This window comes from Plasmodium sp. gorilla clade G2 (genome assembly GCF_900097015.1).
Source record: "Plasmodium sp. gorilla clade G2 genome assembly, chromosome: 9".
Taxonomy (NCBI): domain Eukaryota; phylum Apicomplexa; class Aconoidasida; order Haemosporida; family Plasmodiidae; genus Plasmodium; species Plasmodium adleri (nom. inval.).
In genome coordinates, this window is record NC_041701.1 from 982,501 (window position 1) to 1,008,054 (window position 25,554).

At 19.6% G+C, this 25,554-nt stretch overlaps 5 protein-coding genes across 5 annotated transcripts in view; 3 read left to right on the forward strand and 2 right to left on the reverse strand.

The window, feature by feature from the left end:
• Positions 1 to 3,722, forward strand: part of PADL01_0925300 (protein kinase, putative) — a gene marked incomplete at both ends in the record, with an annotated part of 5,157 nt that extends 1,435 nt beyond the window's left edge. The window contains 12 exons of the mRNA XM_028681939.1: positions 1 to 236; positions 392 to 1,268; positions 1,397 to 1,496; positions 1,665 to 1,818; positions 1,980 to 2,168; positions 2,293 to 2,372; positions 2,453 to 2,539; positions 2,621 to 2,693; positions 2,799 to 2,883; positions 3,008 to 3,253; positions 3,365 to 3,444; positions 3,620 to 3,722. The exon at positions 1 to 236 is cut by the window's left edge and continues 311 nt beyond it. Coding sequence (XP_028538266.1) covers positions 1 to 236; positions 392 to 1,268; positions 1,397 to 1,496; positions 1,665 to 1,818; positions 1,980 to 2,168; positions 2,293 to 2,372; positions 2,453 to 2,539; positions 2,621 to 2,693; positions 2,799 to 2,883; positions 3,008 to 3,253; positions 3,365 to 3,444; positions 3,620 to 3,722 — 2,310 coding nt within the window. The remainder of the gene's footprint in view (positions 237 to 391; positions 1,269 to 1,396; positions 1,497 to 1,664; positions 1,819 to 1,979; positions 2,169 to 2,292; positions 2,373 to 2,452; positions 2,540 to 2,620; positions 2,694 to 2,798; positions 2,884 to 3,007; positions 3,254 to 3,364; positions 3,445 to 3,619) is intronic.
• Positions 3,723 to 4,403: 681 nt separating this feature from the next.
• On the reverse strand, positions 4,404 to 6,422 carry PADL01_0925400 (monocarboxylate transporter, putative; the record flags this gene model as incomplete). Its single annotated transcript, XM_028681940.1, has 2 exons — positions 4,404 to 5,917; positions 6,350 to 6,422. The coding sequence occupies 2 exons, from the start codon at positions 6,420 to 6,422 to the stop codon at positions 4,404 to 4,406; spliced, it is 1,587 nt and encodes a 528-aa protein (XP_028538267.1).
• Positions 6,423 to 9,240: 2,818 nt separating this feature from the next.
• PADL01_0925500 (conserved Plasmodium protein, unknown function) lies at positions 9,241 to 14,919 on the reverse strand (the record flags this gene model as incomplete). The annotated part of the gene is made up of 1 exon (XM_028681941.1): positions 9,241 to 14,919. One exon carries the CDS (start codon positions 14,917 to 14,919, stop codon positions 9,241 to 9,243), a length of 5,679 nt encoding a protein of 1,892 aa, XP_028538268.1.
• A 2,662-nt stretch (positions 14,920 to 17,581) lies between these two features.
• Positions 17,582 to 22,018, forward strand: PADL01_0925600 (conserved Plasmodium membrane protein, unknown function; the record flags this gene model as incomplete). The annotated part of the gene is made up of 3 exons (XM_028681942.1): positions 17,582 to 18,269; positions 18,410 to 21,671; positions 21,862 to 22,018. 3 exons carry the CDS (start codon positions 17,582 to 17,584, stop codon positions 22,016 to 22,018), a joined length of 4,107 nt encoding a protein of 1,368 aa, XP_028538269.1.
• Positions 22,019 to 22,765: 747 nt separating this feature from the next.
• PADL01_0925700 (glutamine-dependent NAD(+) synthetase, putative) lies at positions 22,766 to 25,279 on the forward strand (the record flags this gene model as incomplete). Its single annotated transcript, XM_028681943.1, has 1 exon — positions 22,766 to 25,279. The coding sequence occupies one exon, from the start codon at positions 22,766 to 22,768 to the stop codon at positions 25,277 to 25,279; it is 2,514 nt and encodes an 837-aa protein (XP_028538270.1).
• Between the last annotated feature and the right edge of the window lie 275 nt (positions 25,280 to 25,554).

A 25,554-nucleotide genomic window follows, 5' to 3' on the forward strand; every position in this document is an offset into this window, starting at 1 on the left:
ATTCCATTACCTAACAAATATATAGGTGTTCATAAATATTTAAAAAACAAATCAATATTTGATAATTATAATTACAATAATTTTGTTATTAACAATAAGAAAGAAATAATCTACAACATTGATAAGTGTGTTAGAAAATATATAAGTGATCAAAGAAAATGTGATGAAAGGAAAACTAATATATGTACTTGTATTTCTAATATTATAGTAAATGTAAATAGTGATGCAAGATTGCGGTAATTTTATAAAATGTAAATTTTTTTATAATTACACTTAAATGTTTTTATATTAAAAAAAAAAAAAAATAACATATAAATATATATATATTTATATATATATATTATATATATTTATGTTACACATAATATCAATTGCTTATTATTTATGACAGAGAAATTATTAATACAGCAAAGAAAGAAGTCAGAAATGTAAAGAACGTTTTAATAAAAATAAAAAAGATCGAACATTTAGTCGACAAACTAATTAAGTACGATAAGGAAAATATTATTGTAGAGGATAAAAATGAAGAAACAAAAGAAAAGAAAAAATGTGAAGAAAAAAAATCGACTATGAGATCTAAACAACAATTAGGAGAAGGAAAAGAAAATTATTTAGATGAAGATAAAAAAGGAGACAATCAAAATAAAGAAAATAATGAAAATAATAAAAATGATGAAAGTGATGAACATATTGAACGTGTGGATTATGAAAATATTAAATGCATTAAAAAAAAAAGTAATACCGAAGATATAAATATTTACTTAGATATAAATGATGATCAAATAAATAATAGTTTAAAAAATAATTTAAAAGAAAAATGTTTTGTTCAAAAGGATAATTACATAAATAGTAGGGAAAAGCAAAAAAAAGGATTAATCAAAAGAAAATACAATGAACTCACAAAGGGAGAGGAATTAAGACACTGCAGACATAAAAATGAATTAGAAAATAATGCAAATGTGCCAAAAACATTTTCACAAATATTTTCCTCTGAGGAAAGGGAAAAAAAAAGGAAAAGAAAAGAAAAGAGAAAAAATGAAAGAAACAAAAAAGATGTTGTTGATAGGAATGGTAAAAGCGAGGAAGATAATAAAAATTATGAAAATAATACAAATGATAAATATGATAAAAATGAAGAAGAAACATCTTCACAAAAGGTTAGTGACGAAAGTATAAAAACTTTTTATTTTGAAGAATTTGATTTTAATTTTGTTTTATTGGGAAGTGTGAAAAAAGGTTCAGACAGACATAAGTCTTTATTGTTTAAAGTAAGAAATATGATAAAAAAAAAAAAATAAAATAATAAATAATAAATGATCTTATTTTTACATTGGTAAAATAAATAAATAAATATATATATATATATTTATATATATTTATTTTTAATTTGTGTAAGGTCTTGTGTGATTCTATTGATATACCATGCAGATATATCCGTTATGTTAAAAACAAAACAGTTCATTATTTCAATCTTGTATTAATTCCTTCTATACCTGGTAAATAAATAAAAATATATATAAATATTTACATATATATATATATATATTTATATGATAGACAATATAATGATTAATTTGTTTTATATAAAAAATATTTATATATTTTTTTTTTTTTTTTATATTTTACTCCTGTCCTAATTTATACCTCTACTCCTATGTATAAAGCCCAAAATATTACAGAGTGTTTAATACCTATTTTTTGGGAAAATAATAAAATAAAAATTAAAACAAATTTAAATATTCAATCAAAAATAACAATATCTAATTTTTTGAATAACATAAAAATTAAATTTAATTTTCTTGATAATTTCTTCCTAAAGTATAATTTTTCACCAAAAAAAAAATATATATATATATAAATATATATATATATATTTTTAATTTATATTTTAAATTTACATTTAATAATTGTTATGCCCATAAAATATTGTATAACATATCTTTGTGATTATTTTTTTACACTTTATATAATTTTTTTAGGATATGGGAAAATAATAATGAAATAATAAATATAGAAGATTATTTCATATTTGAAAAAAAATTAGGAATGGGAGGATTTGGTGAAGTGTGGAAGGTAAAACTAAAAAATGAAACAAATTTACATAATTCGTTTTTTTATTCTGATATCAAGAATACTTCCACTTTTGCTCTGAAAATATTGGACATGAAGTAAGCACGTACACATAAATATATATATATATATACAACACATATATATTATATTATATTATATTATATTATATTATATTATATTATATTATATTATATTATATTTTTTATGTTCTCCTATTAGTGAATTTAATTTGAATGAATCTATCATTATGAGAGAAAAGGCTCATACAAATATCATCAAAATTTATTGTGTTTTTAAAGGTAACACATGAAATATATATAAGTTAAAAATATATATATGTATATATATATATATATATACATTATTGTTTACATTTCAGGATATCAAATATTAATTAATAGACAGAAGGAAAACGAAAAGAAAGAATCCCTTTGCTTTCTTCTCGAATTAGCTGATACGTCTTTAGGTAAAAAAAAAAAAATAATAAATACCATTATATTTATATTAATATGATACAACATAAATATATATATATTTGATGCTTTAGAAAAATTATTTTGTGACAAAAGGACAGTATACAATTTAAATTTTGTGAGACTCACACTTTTGGAGATAGCCAAGTTGAAAAAATCAATATATAAATAAAAATATATATATATATATATATATATATATTTATATGATTGTATATATTATACATATATATAACCCATTTTATTATACAGCATAATGTCCTATATCCATAAGCCAAATATTAAACAAGAGTTTTATATATATCGTGACTTGAAACCAGATAATGTATTAATAAAGGTTACACATACATAAAGGATATGTATATATATATATATATATATATATATATATTTATTTATTTATATCCAAATAAATATAATATATTACACATTTATTTTTGTATATTCATAAATCGTTAAAGGGTAAGAAGATATTAATAACCGATTTTAATTTATCAAGAAAAGTCGATCAAGATTTTGAATTTTTAATGAGTCAATGTTGTGGAACAAAAGGTCATTTAGCACCTGAACAAAAAAGTGTATGCTATGATAAAAATGTGGACGTTTGGGCTTTCTCTATTATTATATCTAAATTTTTAAAACACCAAAATTTTCATTACTTTTCTCATTGTATGTATGATATCAATTTGAGTCATTTTGAAATTCAAGTACAAAAATCCAAAACAAAATATATATATATATATATATATATATATATATATATATATGTGTGTCCCCTTTTTATTTGTACATCACTTTATTTATTTTGTCATCAATAGGATGAATTTTTAATAAATTTGTTACTAGCTTGCATTGATGACAACCCTTTCATGAGACCAACGTTTGAGGAAATATCTCAGTAAAGAAATACAAATAAATAAATATATAAACACACACAAACACAACACATATATATATATATATATATATATATATATATATTATTTATTTATTTATTTATATCTATTATTTACCCTCCATTTTGCTCATTTTAAATATATTCAAATTTGTTGTCTTTTTTTATACACTATTAGCTTACTCTTCAACGAAATTATAAGAAACGAATTGGAACAAAATACCCGCTTAAAAATGATGAATATTTTTAATTATAAAAAGAAAAGAAAAGAAATAGAATGATGAAGAAATTAAGATACAGTCGTTTTATAAAATACAGATAATTCTAAAATATAGAAAAATTATATATATTTAAAATATTGTCAAATGTATATGTATATATATATATATTATATTTTTAAACTTATGAAAAACAATATTTATTTTTTTACATTTTATAAACATTTTAAACGTTTGTTTTGGATGCATATAAAATATGACAAAAAAATAAAATAAAATGAAAAAAATTAAACATATATATATATATATATATATATATATATATATATTTATTTATTTATTTATTCATATATATAATATATGATTTTATGTAAATAATGTACTCCAAAAGAAATAACATAGAAACAATCATATTATGCACAATAAACATTTATTATAAAAAAACATGAAAAAGATTATATATGCATATTAATATATTTCATTTTTATAATGTTGTATATTAAAAAAAAAAATATATATAAAAATAAATCTCTTAATGAGACAAATACAATACTTCACTGTAGAAGAATGTAAAAACAAGGGTGGGAAAAAAAATATATATATATATTAAAAAAAAAATAATAAAAAAAATTAAACAATAAAAATATATATATATATATATATATATATATATATTTTATATATAATATTAAAATAAAAAATAAACATATTTATATTCAAATGTTTATTATATTTTTCCATGCCTTATTTTGTCAAGATACACATGAGTAAGGTCGATATACAAGAAATTACACCAAAAGCGTAACTCAAATATCTTAACTGTAATATTTTATAAAAGGATGCAACAATTATACTACACACGAATGTATTTGCTATTCTACTTGTATATAAAACAGACATATTCAAAGAGAAGTGTGCTTCTCCATATTTTTTTAAAGTTATAACAGGTATAGTTACAAGGCTCCCACCTATACAGAAATAAAATAGAGCACATACTAAAACATAATAAATATATACATGTGATATAATTGGTAAGACAAAACAACAGAAGATAATACATATGCCTAATATGAATATAGTATAATTAATTTTAAATTTATCATAAATTAATCCCCATAATATTCTTCCAGCTATATTTGATAAACTGTTAATAAAACTTCCATTTAAAGTAATTAATTTATCTTCTACATGTGTATAATTAATACCTATAATTTTCCAATACATTATAACAAAATTGATATAACAATTAAATAATACAACTGATATCCATAATAAAAAGAAGAATTTATCTTCTGTACATTTTTTATTATAATATTTTCCAATATAATTATCTGCAAATATTCTATCTAATTTTAACTTACTAAAAAAAGAGTTTCCTATTTGTTTACCATCATCATCATTATTATTTTTATCATCATTCATAAAACCAAAACCAAATTTTCTTTTCTTTTTTTTTTTCATTGTTTTAGCTGATCGTGAATTATCATTCTTTATATCAATGTTATTACTATCAGTATTGGTATTATATTTATGTTTATCTGTAGCTACAAATCCTTCTTCATTTTTTTCCAAATCAACCATATTTTTATCAACATTATTTGTATTTGAATTTTTTTCCTCTGATAATAAATTCTTTTTTTGCTTTTTAATTTCAGGATCATTATCTATTTTAACTTCCATCGTAGCTAAAAATCCACCCATAGTAGCAAATATTAAAAAAATAATTGATTGAAGAAATAACACATTTGGAACTCTATTCAAAACATCTTTATCATCAAAATAATATTCAACCGAATTATTTATTTTCTTCTGCACAGGAGAAACATTATTTTTATTAATCAACATTGTTTGTAAGGGGCAATATAAAAATGGGCTTAAAGATATTGCAGATATTATAATTCCACTTATAAAACCACGATTGTTTTTAAAGTGTTTATAAGCACATGATAAAGGTATCGTAAAACATATACCATATCCTACCGCATAACAAAAACCCATAAATATACATAACAATATATAAGAATGTGCATAAACTGAAGATAAATAAAACGCTAAAAAGGTCATTAAACTACAAGCCATTATAGTTATACGCTCACCAAACTTTTTCTGAACAATATTTCCTACTAACATAAAAATTCCCAACGTTATTATTGTTAACTCATATATGAAGGCAACATCACGGTATGTCACATCGTTCCCTTTATATCTCAAGTAAGACGTAAGATAAATGTTTAAATTACCATACGAATTTATTATACCTAATTTAAAAAATAAATAAAAAATAAAAAATAAAAATGAATGTATACATATATATATATATATAAATGGCTAGTAAAAATAAAAATAAAAAAAAACATGTATATATATATATATATATATATATATATATATATTTGGCTAGTTAAATCAATATGTGTATGTACATATATATATGGCTTGTCAAATAAAAAAAAAAAAAAAAAAAAAAAAAAATCTTTAAATGGCTAGACATATAAAAACAAAAAAATTATACACATATACACAACGTTATAGTATCAAGAATATAAAATATTAGTCACTACAAAATGTAATACATCATAAGGTATATAATAAATAAAAAAATACACATTGCTTAAAAAAATATATTAAGAATGTGATGATATAAAAATGTATGTATGTATTTTTTTTTTTTTTTTTTTTATTTCTCTTACCAATATTCAAATTATATAAAAAGGCACCAAACAATACAATATACGGCACAGCTGTTGAAGGTATTATATTCATCTTCTTTAAAAAGTTTTATAAAATTATGGACTTATATATACATGTATATTATATATATAATATAAACATACACACGAAAAAAAAAATAATAAAAATAAATAAATAATAAATATATAAAATAAAGTAAAACAAAATGGATTAATAAATAATAAGAATAAGAATATATTATATATATATATATATATATATAATATATATGATAATATTTATATATTACATAAATATTTTTCAATTGATAAATATATTAAGATAATATTTTTTAATATATACTTATATACACATATTATTTGAATATGACAAGTATATTACTAATACTTTTCCTATGTCTCTTCATAAACAAACACATAATAAATAAGTAAATATAAATTATATATAAATATATATATATAATTAATAAAATATTACTTAACTATTGGTTAAAGTAATAAAATTATAAAAATACATATTTTCATACAAATAAAATAAAAATATATCATTTCGACTAATTTGTTTTTTTTGTTCTTATTCTTTTTTTTTTTTTTTTTTTTTTTATAATATATATTTTTTATTATAAATAAATATTTTATTTAAGGTATGATACAAATACACAATACATATTAAACAAAAAAATATTATTAAATTTAGGAGAACTCTCAAACGATCTATTTTTTTTTTTTTTCTCTCACATATATATATATATATATATATATATATATATATATATATGATTATATATTATTTATTATATATATAACAAAACAAAATATATAATTATATATATATATATATGAATATAAAACAAAATTAAATTAAATTAAATTAAATTTCCTTAATAACCCAATTTAAAATATTATTATAAATTTAAAATAATTTAAAATGAAATGTTATATATTAATAATAATTTATTATTATTTTTTTTCATTTTCAATTTAAGCTAATATATAAGATTTCACATATTATCTCTTTTTTATACCCATATATTTAATAAAAAGAAATATATTACTTATTTTTGCTTTATATTCTTAGTATACAAAATATTTATATTATATAAATTACTCAAATCGAAAGATAAAATTCTTTATATTTATTAAAATGTGAGTACATTATAAAATGACATATGTATATATAAGTGTTCTTAAATTTTTGTTATATAATATATGAATTAATTTTATTCATGTATATTTAAGATTATTATCAATTTATAAAAGTATCTTATGAACCTTACATATTTTTTCATATAAATTTTAAGGAATCATTATTTTATATGTGTTTTGAAAAAACTGTCCTTTATGCAAATGACATTTCGAAAAATACATACATAATAAAGCAAGTAATTTAAAAAAAAATTATTTTTTTTTTGAAAAATATTCATTCACAGTATTAAACTGGGTCATCGTCTTAACTTTGTATATATATATATATATATATATATATATATATAATATTTATATATATATTTATCATATTGATATTGGTTTCAACATATAACTTTTATAAAAAAACCCTATTATAATTTAACAAAAAAAAATAATAGAAAAGGGGAATACATGTTAATACGCCATTATTAAATAATATTCATTATTAATCGAATAACCATCTGCTAAATTGTTATATTTTTGTTATCTCGTATGATATTAATTTTTTCATATTATATTCTGTTTTTCATGTTTTGTTAGAAAAAAAAATATATGAACATATTATATACAAATATATAATATAGTTAAAAATATTAATATACAAAAAGGTTAAAGAATTTTCTAATTATATAGAAAAAAAAATTAAAATATACATATATAATTACATATATATGTATATATGTGTATATATTTACTTATCATTTGTTCTTTTTTTTTTTTTTTTTCTTTAATTTTAGATATATATAAGGAGGCATAAAAAAAATTATAATAAAACGAAATGAAATGAAATAACTATATAATGTGTATTTCTCCTAAAAAGAAAACTAAGACATATATAATATATAATAATAATAATTAAGGTTGTTTTTTTTTTTTTTTTTTTTTTTTTTTGAACTTTTCATTATATATTATCTTAGCTTGGGAAAAACAGTTAAAGCTACTTATTCTATTATTTGGGAGCACAAATATTTCCTTACAAATAAATAAATAAATATATATATATATATATTTATATATATTTATTTTTATGTTAAATTGTAAAACGTATTTAATATAACACCTTCAATTTTGTATTGAAATGTTATTTAGTTCTCCTTTGTGTTCTGCATGTTCATTATGAGTTAGTAGATACAACTTCTCAAAATTGGTAGAGCAGAAATTATCCAAATAAAAATATATAAAATTATGTGTGATAAATAATAATGTATTCCCAAATATATATATATATATATATATATATATATATATATATATTTATATATTTACATCTTGGGGGTGATCTTATTTTTGGAGCAAAGGAATTTTACACATAAGCTATAATTATTTATACTTTTTCAATCTAACAAATCTTATATATTATATTCCACAAGTAAATATATATTCATTTTTTTCAGAGCCTTCCTTTTTATATTCATAATGATAAACTTATTTTGTCATTCTTTTTATATTAAATGACATCATTCCTATATATATTCATGTAACAAAACAATGTAACTTCCAAAAAAAAAAAGAAACATATATAATAAATAAATATATATATATATATTTTTATATATTTATTTTATTTATACATCTATTAGGTTATATTTGATATCCTTGGAGATTAAACCTCTCTGCAGTTAACAGTTAAGAGAATTTATCTGCAAAAAAAAAAAAAAAAAAAAAAAAAAAAAATTTACATAAATAAATAAATATATATATATTTATATGTTTAACCTTGCATATATCATATGTACAATATTTTTATACTTTTTATTTTTACTTATGGGAGGCCAAATAAAATTAGGGTTAGGCAAAAATTCATCGCCTAGGAATGTATAGGATATAAAATAAGACGAAAGAGTTTTAGATGTAATATGTAAATGATGAAATCCACTATCCAATTGAGATATAGATATATTTGTTACTAAACAAGAATTAGATTTGATAATATGTTCAATACAAGAATGATAATAATTTTCCATTGGTTCTATTATTAAATAACCTAAGATATTTAAATGTTGTAAATATAATAAATCTTCTTTTTTTAAAGAAAACTCAAAAGCTTGAGGATATTCATCACTTGAATGATGATAATTACATATATCACCATAATCATTAGGACATTTATTAGAATTCATATGATTATAATTATTATTATGATAGATATTATTATATTCATAAATATTACTATTTTGATATGTATTGTTATATATATTATTATTATGTATATGATTAGGAATATTATTATGAACATTATTATGAACATTATTATGAACATGATTATGAACATTATTATAAACATTAGAATTCATATTTTTATACACATCGCAGTAATTACTACTACTATTATTATTATTATTATTGTTGTCATTTTTGTCGTTGTTGTTGCAGTATGGTATACTTTTATTCGTATATCTTTTAGTCTTCTCTAATAATATATATTCTTTTGGAATAATAATTTTTACATTATATTCTTTTTTTTTATAATATTCTAAAGCATGCTTTATTCTCAAGACATCAAAATATTTTATATAATTATTTTGATACCTAGTCCCAATATTTTTCCCGTCAATTAATATAATTTTTTCTTTTTCTTTTTTTAATAAAAGATATAAATTATGTCTCTCTGCACTCTTTAGATATAATGCTCGATTTAAAACATCATTAGCAGATATAATATGATTATTATTCTTTTCTTCATGATGATTTATTTTTTTGCTATCTTTATAATCTAGGTTTTTATTAAGTATATTAGACTGTTCTCTATATGTATTATTATAAACAAATAAAGAATTATCATTTCCAAAAGTTACATCACTCCAATAATTATTATTATTATTATTATTACTATTACTGTCATTTTTGTTGTTGTCGTCTTCATGTTTAATAAATTTTTCGTTCATCAAAAAATGTTCATACTTTAATGATACATCAGTATTTGAATCTTCTCCTTTATTTAATATTATATTCGATTGAATATTAAAAGATTTCCTTAACATTTGGACATCATTATTTAGAGAAACGTTCATAATGTTCGTGTTTTTCATTATATCAAATTCATTTTTATTTTCAATATTATCATTTTTTTTATTCACACTTATATATTTATGATGATCAGAGACTTCATAAAAGAAAACATCATCCTTACACACACTTAACTCGTTTACATGATTATCTTCAATAATATTAGGATGTGTGCTTATATCATTCGTATCAACAGACTTTATATTTTCTTCATTGTATACAGAATGATTACACATATTTTTATTATCATGTAACGATTGTTTCTCATCAACAATATTGTTATTTTTATTTATCATAATGCTTTTTATTACACAAGTATGATTTGTGCTTTCTAAAGAATCTCCGTCATTATTTTTATAATTAAATGTATTCTCCATATCATTATTTTCGATCTTATCATCTTTCATTTTATTTCCTTCATTATTTTTATAATTAAATATATTCTCCATATCATTATCTTCGATCTTATCATCTTTCATTTTATTTCCTTCATTATTTTCTATTAATTTATTATAATCATTATTCTTTTCATATTCCTTTTTACATATTTCTATTTCTCTCTCTTCTTCATTCTTTATACTATTCATAGTTGTAACATTTGAGGTATTCAATATTATACATTTCGTGTCCTTATTTATAGGATTCTCCTTATGACTATCTTTAATATCATATATAATATCATTCCCCTTATCTGATACATTATTAACATTTTCAATATTTTTATTTTTAATAATATTTTCATATAAAGCAGCATATGTATTTTCGACTTCTTCCATAGGCATATTATCATCTATTTTTTTTATCTTAGTAAAAGGGAAACTTTTATTATCGCAAATATTATTAGTACTAGGAAATACTTCTTTTTCATTTATATATGTGTAATCGTTTGTATTATCATTATTATGTATATGATAATTAGTATTTTTGTCATATTCTATCTTTAAATTTTTGAGTTTCATATTTTCCTCTTCAATTTCAACGCATTTGATATATAAACTTTCAAAAAGGATGTTATAACGAATATCATCATGTGTATGATCATGTGTATCTATATGTGTATCTTCATTTGTATCTTTATTTATATCTTCATTTATATCTCCATTTATATCTCCATTTATATCTCCATTTATATCTCCATTTATATCTCCATTTATATCTCCATTTATATCTCCATTGGTGTCCATTTTGTTTTTTTTTACTACATCGTCAACTAAAGAGAGGTATCGAGAAATTTTTATCCTTTTCTCAAGTTCTATATCATAATCAATATTTTTTGTAGCTATAATATACTCCTCTGTCTCTATACAATCCTCTTTCTTATCAGATGTTAGAGACGACTCTTTCTCTATCTTTTCATCAACACATATGGATGAATCTAAATGTTTCAATTTGCTATGTTCAATGTCCATTTGCGACAAATCAGTCTCTTCTTTTGTTATATCTGAATTATTAGTACTTATAGGCTCGATACACTTATCATATAAATTATTAAAAGAATCTAATTTTTTATTTAATTTCATCATTTTAGAGTCTATTATACATTCAGGTAAGATATCATCTGGTTTTTCAAATAAAGGGTTTTTTAAAACAACAATATCATCATCATCATTTGAATCTTCAAAAGAATATTCCTCATTTGAAGAGATAGATTTATTGTTTTTTTTTTCTTCAACATTGGAATGGATGCTCTTTTTTATATTTACCTTTATTTTATCTTGCTTATATTTTGTATCTTCTTCATTTTTTACAATATCCATTTTCTTAAATTGCAACACACTTAAAAATGGATGAATATAAAAATCTTCTTTCAATTTAAAGTGCAAATATGAATTATCTACTTGAACATCCTTTTTTATATTTAAGCTACATAACAGTTCTCTTATAATTTTGATAATATCTTTATTTTTATCTAACATATTCATATCATCATATATATTATTCATACTAACATTATTTGTAAGGTGTACATGATTTTTTTCATTTCCCTTTTTATTATCGTTGGGAATTGAATTTAAAGTATTGTCTTTAGAATCATGTGAATTATTACCCTCCACTTTAATATTTTCTTTTATCTTGTGTGTAATAAGATAAACAGTTTTTTTTTTTTTATAATCTTCATGATATTGATTAATGAGAGAATTTTTTTCTCTATCATCCTCTTCATTTAATATATCCATAGGATAATTAAAAAGATTGTGTTCATTTTTTAACCAGTATAATGTATATATAAAAACTGATAAGTAATGTTCATAAAAATGTTCATAAAAATATTTACATGATAATAATATTTCATGTATTAATACAAATGTAAAATATATCTGTTCATTTTTATATATATATTTCCTTATATTAATATTTCCATAAAAAAAGAAACCAATTGTATTTCTTTTCTTTTCATAATGATTTATAATAATATAAACTATCATACTCAAAAGTGTAAAAAGTATTATGATGATATTTTTTAACATTAATTTATCTTGTTTATTATTATAATATTGAATTCTTAAATATTTATTTGTATAATATATAAATTTATTTTTTTTCTTTTCAAACTTGTTCATATCTATTTTGGAAAATAATAATTTTATAATCTTAAAATAACTAATATAAAAATTTATTATTGTTTCATTTAATTTCATTTCGGTTGTGTCATCATCATTCATATTTCTATTTTTTAATAGGATATAATCCTTTTTATTATCATCTGGTTTTATTAATTCCTCCTTTGATTTTTTTACTACATCATCTTGATTCTTTTCCTTTTCATTTTTAAGATTTTTTTTTTCCTTTAAAAACATTTTTTTTATTTTATTTTTACAATCCTTATAGCACAAATATATATTTTCTTCTCTATCTTTTACATCAGAATATTCATTGATTTCCTTTCTATTGGAGTAATCATAATCTTTCATATACGCATTCACATTATTATGTTTATTATTATTACTACTGGTACTATTAGTACTACTGCGTCTATTATTATATGACATTTCATCATCCCTTTTGATATCTGAAAAAGAGGAACTAATGAAATTACTTGGATTGCTTTTATTACCATTCCTGTTAGCGTGATATCCATATTTTGATTTACGTATGGCATAATAATAATTATAATAATTATCATAATAAGTGTATTCTCTATTATATCTATGATGACTATCATATTCCTTTTCATTATTATAATAATAATAATTATTATTATTATTACTATTATTATTATGTCCATTAATACGATATATATATTTTCCACCATAACGATTACTATCAAAATAATCACTCTTATTATAATCATTCCTCTTGATACTAATCAGGTTACTAAATTTTTCATTTATATCCTTGTTACATATATTTCCACCTTTGTATTTCTTTGAATCTTCTATTAACTTACTCATCCTCTTCCTTTCATTTAATATGCTTTCCATGAACATAATAATCGTATCCCTATTCATAGAAGGTCTATGTGATATAATAGATAAAAAATAAAAGAACATACATTTTATAGGATTATAATTGACATATAATAAACATATCTGGTTAAATAAATAACCGTTATATCCATAATAATTTAATGAATTGTAATAATTTATACATGCTTTTATTTCATTCACTTTCCTACTTTCTTCAAAAAAATAATATTTATATCTAAATAAGTCTCCAAATATTTTGAATATGTTACTAACACATATTCTACACAGTTCCAAATTTTTGTATAAATATAAATATTCATCCTCCACATTTTTATTATTATTATTATTATTATTGTTGTTGTTGTTGCATGTACGTTTTTCTTTATTTTTGTCCTGTATTTTGTTTATAATATCTATATTGTTTATTATTTCTTCAATATTTTCCACTTTACTTGTTTCCTTTTCATTGTTCCTTCTTTTCTTTTCTTCTGCATGAAATTTATCTATAATATTATTCACATAATTATCATATTCATATGTATCATTACTTAGACTTCTATATATATATTGCCCCTCACATTTCTTCAAATAATTAGAATACTTGTTTCTTGTAGATGTAACTCTAATCATATACAAAACGTATTCATATTTTTTCTGATCATATGCTTTCATAACATGTATCAAAATCTCCTCAAAATATGTAATGGCTTCATTAATATTTATGCTTAAGGTTAATAAATACTTTTCTAAATTAATTTTATTATTCTTTTCATTTTGTAACTCCTTTATTTTTTTTGTAAGAGTTTTTATATTATTATAATAATAATATATCCATATACTATTCAAGAAATTACATGATTTTATATTATTATCTCTCAAATATTCTAAAAGGATATCTTCTTTTGTTTTTTCGTTTTTATCATTTTCTATATCATCGTTGACAAGTACATGAACAGCTTCTCTTTTCATTATATTTTTCTAAATGCACAGGTCTTAGGCACAAGTGGGTATATACACACACACATATATAAATATATATATATATATATATATATATATATATATTTATATATATGAATAATATTAAATATATATATTAAACTATATGATTATGTTTAATTGTATATATTATGAGCATCCTTCCTATATCCCTTTTGAAAAAATAAATCAAAAAAAAAATATATATATATAGAAATAGTAAAATGTTTTACTTTTTTTTGCACTTTCTTTTTATAAGCATTCTTAATATGTGTCAATGGTATTCCATATATATATATATATATATATATGTAAGAATGCAATTTATCGTCTCTGAGATGTTGTAGGTTACATATAACTTGTATATATATACATATACACACTTTCTTTTTTTAAGAATATATGTTTATATATAAATTGTCGTGAGAAAATAAAATAAATATGCAAATAAAACATAAAAAAATATTATATTTTTTTAAGTATTCTATTAAAACATGTATTTATACATGTTTTATATATAATATGGACATAAAATAAATAAAAAAGATATAAACTCACAAAATGTAATATATATTCTATATTATAAATCTTTTATTATATATATATATATATATATATATATATATATACGAATTATTTATTATAATATGAGTAAAAACATGGTATATATATATATTTTTTTTTTATATATGTAAAATTAATTTCTTATTTTTAATTCATTTTGAAATAACTAAAAAAATATACCATAAAAATTTTATAAAACTAAAAAAAAATAAAATATATAGAAAATTATATGATTACAAAAAAATAAAATACAAATATTCAAATGTAAATTATAAACAGAAGGAAATGTTCTTATACATATATATATATAATATTAATTATACAGTTTGTTTTATTCATAATGTCTATAAATATATATAATGTATATTTATTTTATATTCCAACATTATTTTTAATTTTATTAATTTTTCTTGTTTTTTCTTGTATTATTTTATTTTGCTTTTATGTTTTTTTTTTTTTTTTTTTTTTTTTTTTATTTTATTTCTTTTTTTATTGGTTTCAAGATTACACATAAGTAAAACGATAATATGTAAAATACTATTTTATTTTATATCATTATTCTTTTTTTTTTTTTTTTTTTTTTATATTCCAACAAAGAAAATATAAAAAAAAAAAAAAATAAACGTATGTATTTATACAAATAATAATATGTTCAAAAAAAAAAAAAAATGTGAAAAGAACATTTTCTCCTTTTTTTGTAAAAAAAAATAATATCCTCACATTATTTTTTTAAATAATTTTTTTTTTTTAAATTTATTTTATTTATGATTGATAAATGTAAGATGATACATATTTATCTATTTCATTTTATTATTATTATTGTTATTATTTTATTTTTTTTTTTTTTTATGTGCATATGGCTATGCTTCAAAAAGTACATATTAAGTGCCTTCAAAAAAAAATATATAAAAATAAAATAAAATAAAATGAATACTTATATTTTTTTCAGATATTATAAAATATAATATATATATATATATATATATATATATATTCATTTACATAATATTTATAATTTTAAATGTCAAAAAAACAATTGTGTTAATAAACATTAAAATTTTTTTTATTTTTTATAAAATGTATATATGTTTTAAATATATTCCTAGTATTATTTTATTATATATATTTTTTTTTCTAACTTATATATACATTATAAAAAAGTTTTATATTTAATATTTAGATACCTCTGTATTTATGGAATGTATTTTAAAAGGATGTATCCTTTTACATAATGAAAAATAATAGAAATCATTATTCAAAGGATAAGTACAATGAACATTTGAATTTTATTAAATTATGTGTGTATGCTTTAAAATATGTGGAAAATAAAAAAGAACAATATATATATATATATATATTTGAATAATTTATGCAAGCATATATCTATACAAAATACATAAAGTTTCTTGTTATATTATGAATATTTTTGGTATTCCCACATTTTATTACAATGTTAAAAAAAAAAAAAAGAAAGTAATATAACATCTTTCTTTTTCTAAAAATGAACTCTATATGAAGGCTTTTTCGTAATTCACTCAAAATTGTAACTGTATATATTAAGCTTTTTTTTTTTTATGTTTTATAAAGTTTTTTTTTTTTTTTTTTTTTTTTTTTTTAAAATCATGAAATGGCTAGTTATACCTAAATACAACAATTAGCATAATTTTTCCTACTACAAAAAAAAAAAATATATATATATATATATATATATATTTGACTTGATAGTTTTATATCTTTAGCAATTGGTATGTATATATTTGACATGAACAACATACAGCCATTGTGCTTTTTTTAAAATAGCTGTTCAGGAAAAAAAAAAAAAAAAAAAAAAAAAAAAATATGTACATATATATATATATATATGTTCTTTTTTATATCTTATTCCTTTCTCTTATAAATAAATATGTTAGGATTATATTTTTTATTTTATATCGGAAAATTTTACGAAATAGAAATATTTTATCTAATGATTTACCTTTTCAATGGTGCAATAACTTAAAATTTTTCATGTTCCGTTTTGAACGATGCACATAAATTTTCATCATACATATGGGTGTTATATGTTTTTCATTAAAAAAAAAAATATAAAATGAAAAAATATCATAAGAAATTTCCAAATGAAATGAATTTATTTTTAATAAATTCTATATACACTTTAACCTTGTTAATGTTTCTGGAAATTTTTTTTTTTTTATTAGATGGAATAAATACCTTTGAAGTTATAACTCTTAAGGAAAGACTTTCTCAAATAATTTGGTGTTTTTTTTTTTGTTTCCATTTAGCATTATTAAAAATAGCAGAAGTATTTTGGGAAAATACGTCTGGAAAACCAATTATATCTATTCATTATTTATTTATTTTATATATAATTATTCTTCCTTTATCATCTTCTCTATTGTTTACATCTTCATTATCATGGACAAAATTAATTTATTTCACTTACATTTTAAGTTTAGTTACATCAATTCATATAAGAAAATTGTTACTTATTTGTAATATTACACTAATTACAGGATTTATAAGTTTCTATCATAATTTACCAAATTACAATATAATCATTTGCTTTACTCTCCTTCTGCTTGTTCATATTATAATATGTATTACAATACATGTGGCATTATATATTCTAGCTAAACATATATTTTATATAAAGAGAAAACCACTAAGGGCCCTTGACAACATAGAACCATATTTCCATGAACTAGAGAAAAAAGCTATCTTAATTAGAAACAATTTGATATATTATCAGCAGAATAAAATCAGTGTGGACATACTAGGTTAGAAGGAAAGTTATTGAAGCGTGAAACATAATCATCTGAAAAAAAAAAAAACACGCACACACACACACATATATATATATATATATATATATATATATATATATATATATATATTTTCTTTTTCTTTTTCTTTTTAGGCAATTATCTATTTGAAAATGAAGTAAAGGATGGAATAAAAAAAATCAAGACAATAAACAAAAGTAAAATAAATCTTGAAGATTATTATGATGACAATACTAATGCTAACTACGATACTCCCATGGATATCAGTGATATTAACTATTATAGTAATAACGAATTTAAAGTAAATGTAGAAAATGATTCAGAAGATATAAAAATGAGTTCTTTAAAAAAAAGGAATGTAGAAAAAAATAAAATTAATGATTATTATTCAAAGAATATAACAAAATGTAATAATGAAGAAAATATAAATGTGGAATCAAATATAGAAATAGATAATATCAATTTATGTAATGAAAACTATACATATAATAAAAATAAAAAAAAAAAGGAAAAAGTTAAAAAGGAAGAAACAAATATATTACTAAAAGATAATTCATCTATTTATATTGATAATAATAATATTAATGATGATGAAATAAATAAACATGTTACTTCTTATGAGAAATATTTTTCTGTACAAAATGATGATTATATTTCACAAAATAATAGTTCCTCTTCTCAAAAAGATAATAATACACTTTATAGTCATTCTAACTTTAAACGGTTTAATAACAAAATTGTAAATAAAAAATTAGATGCTTTAAATAATGAAGATTACGGAGAAACATATAAGAAAAAAATAGTTCAGAAACATTTTTCTTTATTACGTAGTGGTCCAGGCAAATGTAATCGTAAAAGGAATATATTATTAACTGAAGAATTAAAAAATAAAATTAATTACATATATTTTGATAAGAATGGCAAAATTAAACAATCTAAAATAATACCTTTATATGTTTTAGAAAGACATAATTTGAATGACCTCTCTATATATTTAAAAAATGATACATGTATAAAAATTAATAGTTATTATAATTTCTTTACTATTTTTAATAATAATTCCAATTTAACTACAGATGGTGCAATTTATAACAAAGGAGTTATAAATTTGAGTTCTATAAAAAGCACACTAAAAACAAATAATACTAGTATATATGATACAAAATCAAGAAGTAAAAATGAAGATACTAAATTGGATTGTTTTCATCTGAAAAGATCTGTGTTAAGAAATTGCCCTATTTTTAAAAAAAAATATTTTTACAAATATAATTATAATAATAGTAGTAGTGGTAGTAGTATTAAATATTTTATGAACAATGAAAAAAAAATATCACAAGACAAAACGTTTGATATTCGAAATTCTAAATTCATAACAGCAACAGAAAAAAGAAGAATATGTACATCAAAGTTATATTCTATGAATGAAAATAATCCTTATGATGCTTTAATTCTTAAATGTGGAAATGATAAAAGAGTATTTTATTCAATCTATTCAGATCATATGGAAAATAATGAAAGTCAAAGCTCAAGTGAATCCGTAAGTGAGATAAAAAATAAAAATGAACATTTTGATATGAATATAAATAGGAGAACTAGTTATATACAACATTTCCATTCAAATAGACAAGAACCCGATGATACGATACATAGGAAAATTTCTAAATTTCAAATAAATAAATCTATTAAAACACAAAATACATTATTTTCTGAAGAGTCTAATGAAAATATGTTATTTTCAAATAATGCCTTTTATGTAGATGACGGATTGGATAAATCAATAAACACAGATAATATGCAAGATAGTGAAATAGAATCGAATAAATACAATACATCATCTTGTTCATCATTTTCCACCTCCGATATGAAAAATGAAAGAATGAATAATAAGAATATCATTGGTATGTATGATAATATAGATTTACCAAAAAAAGAATCATTTATAAAACTAAACAATAATTCATGTAAGAAGAACAAACATTCGTTAGATAGTATTTCAAGTATGAATGATTTTTTAAATGGTTCATATGAAGGATCACTCAAAAATGAAAAAGAGAAAAAAGAAAAACCAGAAAATTATGGAATAAAACTCGGAACCAATGATATGTCTAATGAGATACTATGTAATAGAGAAATAAGTTCTATTCAAGGGGGCATTCTTCCCACCTTTGACCACAATAAGAGAGAACAAAAAAGAATAAAAAAAGAGAACATACAAAATAAGACGTTTGATTCGAGAGATACATATAAAAGGAAGAAACCTGAACGCACAGAAGAGTCGATAGGAAATGATCATTTCTCATTATGTAAGAAATGTAGGAGTAAAAAACAGTTTGATGGTATTATTAGTAAGAAGAAAAGTACGTGTAAATATATTTCTAACTTATCATTGAATAAAAGAAAGAGTAAAGAATCACATTTAAGTATATATAAAAAATATTTTTTTGAATTTTATGATAGTATTCCGATAAATTATAAGAAGAAACCTTATAATATAGAAAAACAGAAATTTTCGTATAATATAAAAAAAGCTTTTTTATGTATAAAGTTATTTAATATTATATGGATAAAAATAAAAACATGGTATAAAAAAATTGACAAGAAAGAAAAATACTGGAAACGATATAATGATATATTGTATACATCTCAATGGAAAAATAATATACAAGATAATGAATTGGAATATATATTAAAATATAAGAATTTTATGAAATGGTATAATTATTGGGTAAAAACAGTTTTATTCAATTATTATAAAAGCACATGGGCTTTAAATTTGTTGTTATACATATTGAATGTATTATTAATTTATTTACAAATGCATATGTTTTATTTCTTATTTGAAATAGATAATGATCAAGTTAAATACACAAACATATTGAAAATAGAAGAAAATTCAAAGACTAAGTTTCCATTAAATCATTTCATGGACAAGAATAAATACATTCCTTTTACTTACATAAGAATATCTATACAATTAATTATTAACATTATATTTTGTTTACCATCAATGTTAATAAAAAATATTAAAAGAATAAAAATATTACATATATTTTCCATCCTAAATTGTTTGGTAAATATATTTTTTGGAATGATTGATATTGTTTATTCTTTAAATGATAAGATTTTTAATATAAATGATTTATATGCACTTTTAAATCATTACAACGTTTTTGACGTCTTTTTAATTGGAAAATTAATTACAAGCATATTCTTAATACCTTTTTTTACTAATTTTAATGAGTCCAAAACATGTGCATTAATATATTTCAGTTGTATTTGTTACATAAGTACATTTTATTATTCCTTTAATCCCTTAACGTTTAGTATTAAATTGATGTACCTTACTATATTTGTAATTCTTATAGCCGTAACTGTATCAACTAGCTATTATGCCAAGTAAAAAAAAAAAAAAAAAAAAAAAAAAAAAAAATAAATAAAAATTACCTAACTTGTTCATAATTTTAAGTGCTACATTAATATAAATATGAATAAATAAATAAAAAAATAAATAAATATATATATATATATATATATATATATATATGTATGTATGTATTTTTTTTTTTTTTTTTTTTTTTTTTTCCAGGTTAATAATGAAATCTAGGAAGATGTTATTTGTTAAATATGTTTTGCCATATTTTATTTATTTAACATTTCTAAATACCGACCCGAATATTCAAATGGAAATAAAAGAAAAAAAAAGAAAAAGAAGCAAAGAAATATCAGTAAACAATTTTATTTAAAAGTGCATTTTGATGGAGAGTAACACATTCATTTAAAAAAAAAAAAAAAAATCTTTTTTTTGTGAAAATTATATACTTTTATGTATTTTTAATAAGTAGATAATATTTTTTTTTCTCATAAATATACAACTAAAAAAAATATATTATATATTTTTAATTAAAGGTTTAAACATTTACAAATTACAAATGGCATCTCAGGAATAGGGCATTCTTTTGTTTTATATATATTTGTTGGTTTTTTTTTTTTGATAACATAACGATTAGTTGGTGAATAAATACATATATATTTAATATATGTATATATATTTATGTATTTATTTATTTATGTATTTATTTATTTTTATGATTTTAATTTACTTTTTTTTTTAATTAAATAAAAAGGAACATTTAAAATATTATTTTAAACGTAGCCTAATTAATTGTGGTATTATCTATTTAAAATGTATTAAAAAAAAAAAAAAAACTCTCCTTTATCTAGAATTTTTAGATAACTACTGAATAATTATATTCATTTAAATTTATTTTGTATATGATATAAAATTAAATTGTTTAATGAATTATTTGTGAGAATATTGTTTAGCATAATAATAATATATAAAATAAAAATATATGTATGCTATACATTTAAAATAAATAAATATTTTTTATTTTATTATATTATATTAATATATATTTATATATATATATATATTATAATTATATGTTGATTTAACCTTTTTGAAAAAAAAGAGCATATTATTTTAATTTATGATGACTAATATCGGATTAAGTTGCTCGTCCATTTGGTCAATTCCTCTGGACTATGAAAATAATAAATTGAAAATTGTTGAAAGCATAAAGAGGTGTAAAAAGTTAAACTGTGGAATTAGAATAGGAGGTGTATTAGAGTTATGTGGTGTTAACTGTAAAAGTAGTTTTAAAGAGATTGTAGATCTTCAAGAGAATTGCTGGTATTATTTGAGTGAAATATTAAAGGAGAAATATGATGAGAAAGAAAATTTAACGGATAACATTTTATGTTTTGTGAGTATGCCTGTATATTTCCATAAAAAGATGTATAATTGTGAATTAGCTATATATAATAATGAAATAATTTTTATATCTCCAAAAGAGAATATAAATAATAATGATGAAAAGGATTATTTCGCTTCATATGAAAAGAATAGTTTTATTGAACAAAACGAAAATAATATAAAATTTAATCATTCTGATGTGAAAATATTTCATAACAACTTTGAGAAATTTGTTCTACCACAATGTATTCAGAATATTACAAATCAGAAAGAAACTTATTTTGGAAACGCAATTCTTGAAATAAATGGATTAGTAGTAGCTCATATATTTTTAGATGATTTAATTAAAGTAGAGAGTAATGTATTATATGACAATAGAAATGATTTATTAGATGAATCATTAAATAAACAAAATGAAGTATTTAAAGTAGGAGAATTATTATTTCAAAAGGATCATAAAAAATTAGAAAACAATAATAAGAAAATTAATTTGAATTCAGTTGATATATTATTAGTAAATGGTTATATTATAAATGAGTTACAATTATTTAATAGATATTTTATTGAATTAATGAATTTATCTAAGCTTTATCCTAACATGACATTATGTTTTAGTAATAATAGTGGTTGTGATAACAATTTTTTTAAGTTCGATGGCTTTTCTTTTATTTGTAAAAATAATAAAGTGTTGACCAAAAATGCACGATTTACTTTTTCTGATATACAAGTAGCATCTGTTAATGTATCATATGTAAAAAATGAAGGCAAATTATCTTTACTTCAAAAGGGGATGGATGTTCAATATAATGATAATATGAAGAATGGAAATAAGAATAATGAATTGTCTTTATTACAAATTGTATCTAATAATAATATAGATGTATTAAATGGAAAATGTAAAAATAATCCCATGTCTGCTGAAGGTATTTTTTCATTTAATAATGATTTGAATATATCCATCAAACATTCTGATGAAAATGTATTGAATCATCTTCCTTCGCATTTTAACTGGAAATTATATGGCAAAGAGAATAAAAATCTTTTAAATATATTTAAAAATCATCATCATAATTCTGTGGATGAATATTCGTATGAATTTAATGGAAATAAATATGTATTACATAATATATATGAAGAATTAAGTTTTAATTGCGCTTTATTTTTATGGTATATTTTATGCTTAACAAATGCTAAAGGATTTGTACTAGCCATTTCAGGTGGTATTGATTCATCTTTTGTTGCATGTATGGTATATATATTATCTATAATGATTGAAATAGAATTAAAAGAGAATCCACATTTATTGGATAATAATTCTTGCTCCTTTGAATTAAATGAGAAATTATTTATAAAAAAAGTTAAGAACTTATTGATTGATGAAGCATGTAGAAAAGATATATGTAATAAATTATTAAATACGATTTCATTTCCATCAAAGAATAGTAGTGAAAATACTAAATGTTATTCAGAACAATTAAGTAAAGATATTAATTCATATCATACTACTTATAGTATTGAACATTTATATGAATTTTTAAAAAATGCTGGTGAAGAATTTTTAGGGGAAGATATGAAATTTGAAAGTCAAGGAGGAAGTACATATCAAGATGTATGTTTACAAAATATTCAATCAAGATCAAGAATGTTATTAACATATTTTTTTAGTACATTAATATGTCATAAAAGATATTTTAAAAAAAAATTATTTAATGAATTTTTAATAGCATTAGCTACAGGAAATTTAGATGAATCAATTACCGGTTATTACACAAAATATGATTGTTCTTCTGCAGATATTAATATAGTTGGAAATGTTAGTAAATTATTAATTAAAGAAACAATGTGTCATATAGCTAATGATCCATTTTATCAATTACAGATTATTAATCAAATTAACCAATATCATCCATCAGCTGAATTAAAACCTTTAGATAATAAACAAACAGATGAAAATGAATTAAACTTAAAATATATAGAAATCAAATTGTTAACTATTTTAAAAAATAATTTCTTCCTAGGACCATCTTCTATGTATTATTATTTATCTAATTATTTATGGATAAGTATGCCTAAAACTGAAGTTCTTAATAAAATTAAAATATTCTTTACAAGAATGTTGAAAAACACACACAAACTTTTTATCTTACCACCATCTATAATTGGTGAGTCATCTGGTTTACACACTCCCAACTTTCTTCATTATGCCAATATTGATTTTGACGCCTTGAAAAAAAAATTGAACTTATAAGAAACTAAAGAAAATATGTACTTGATTATGCAAAGGAGTAAACCAAAACAACCAAACGGGCGTTTCAAAATATGAACATATATATAATTATATATGTATGTATATATATATATATATATATATATATATATTTATTTATTTTATTTTATTTTTTATTTTTTTTTTTTTAAATTGAAGTAAAAACTGTTTAGTTACAAATATGTACGTTGTTATGAATAAAATAAGTAATAATTAAAAAAAAAAAATACAAAATATAAGATAAAAATGAGCACACA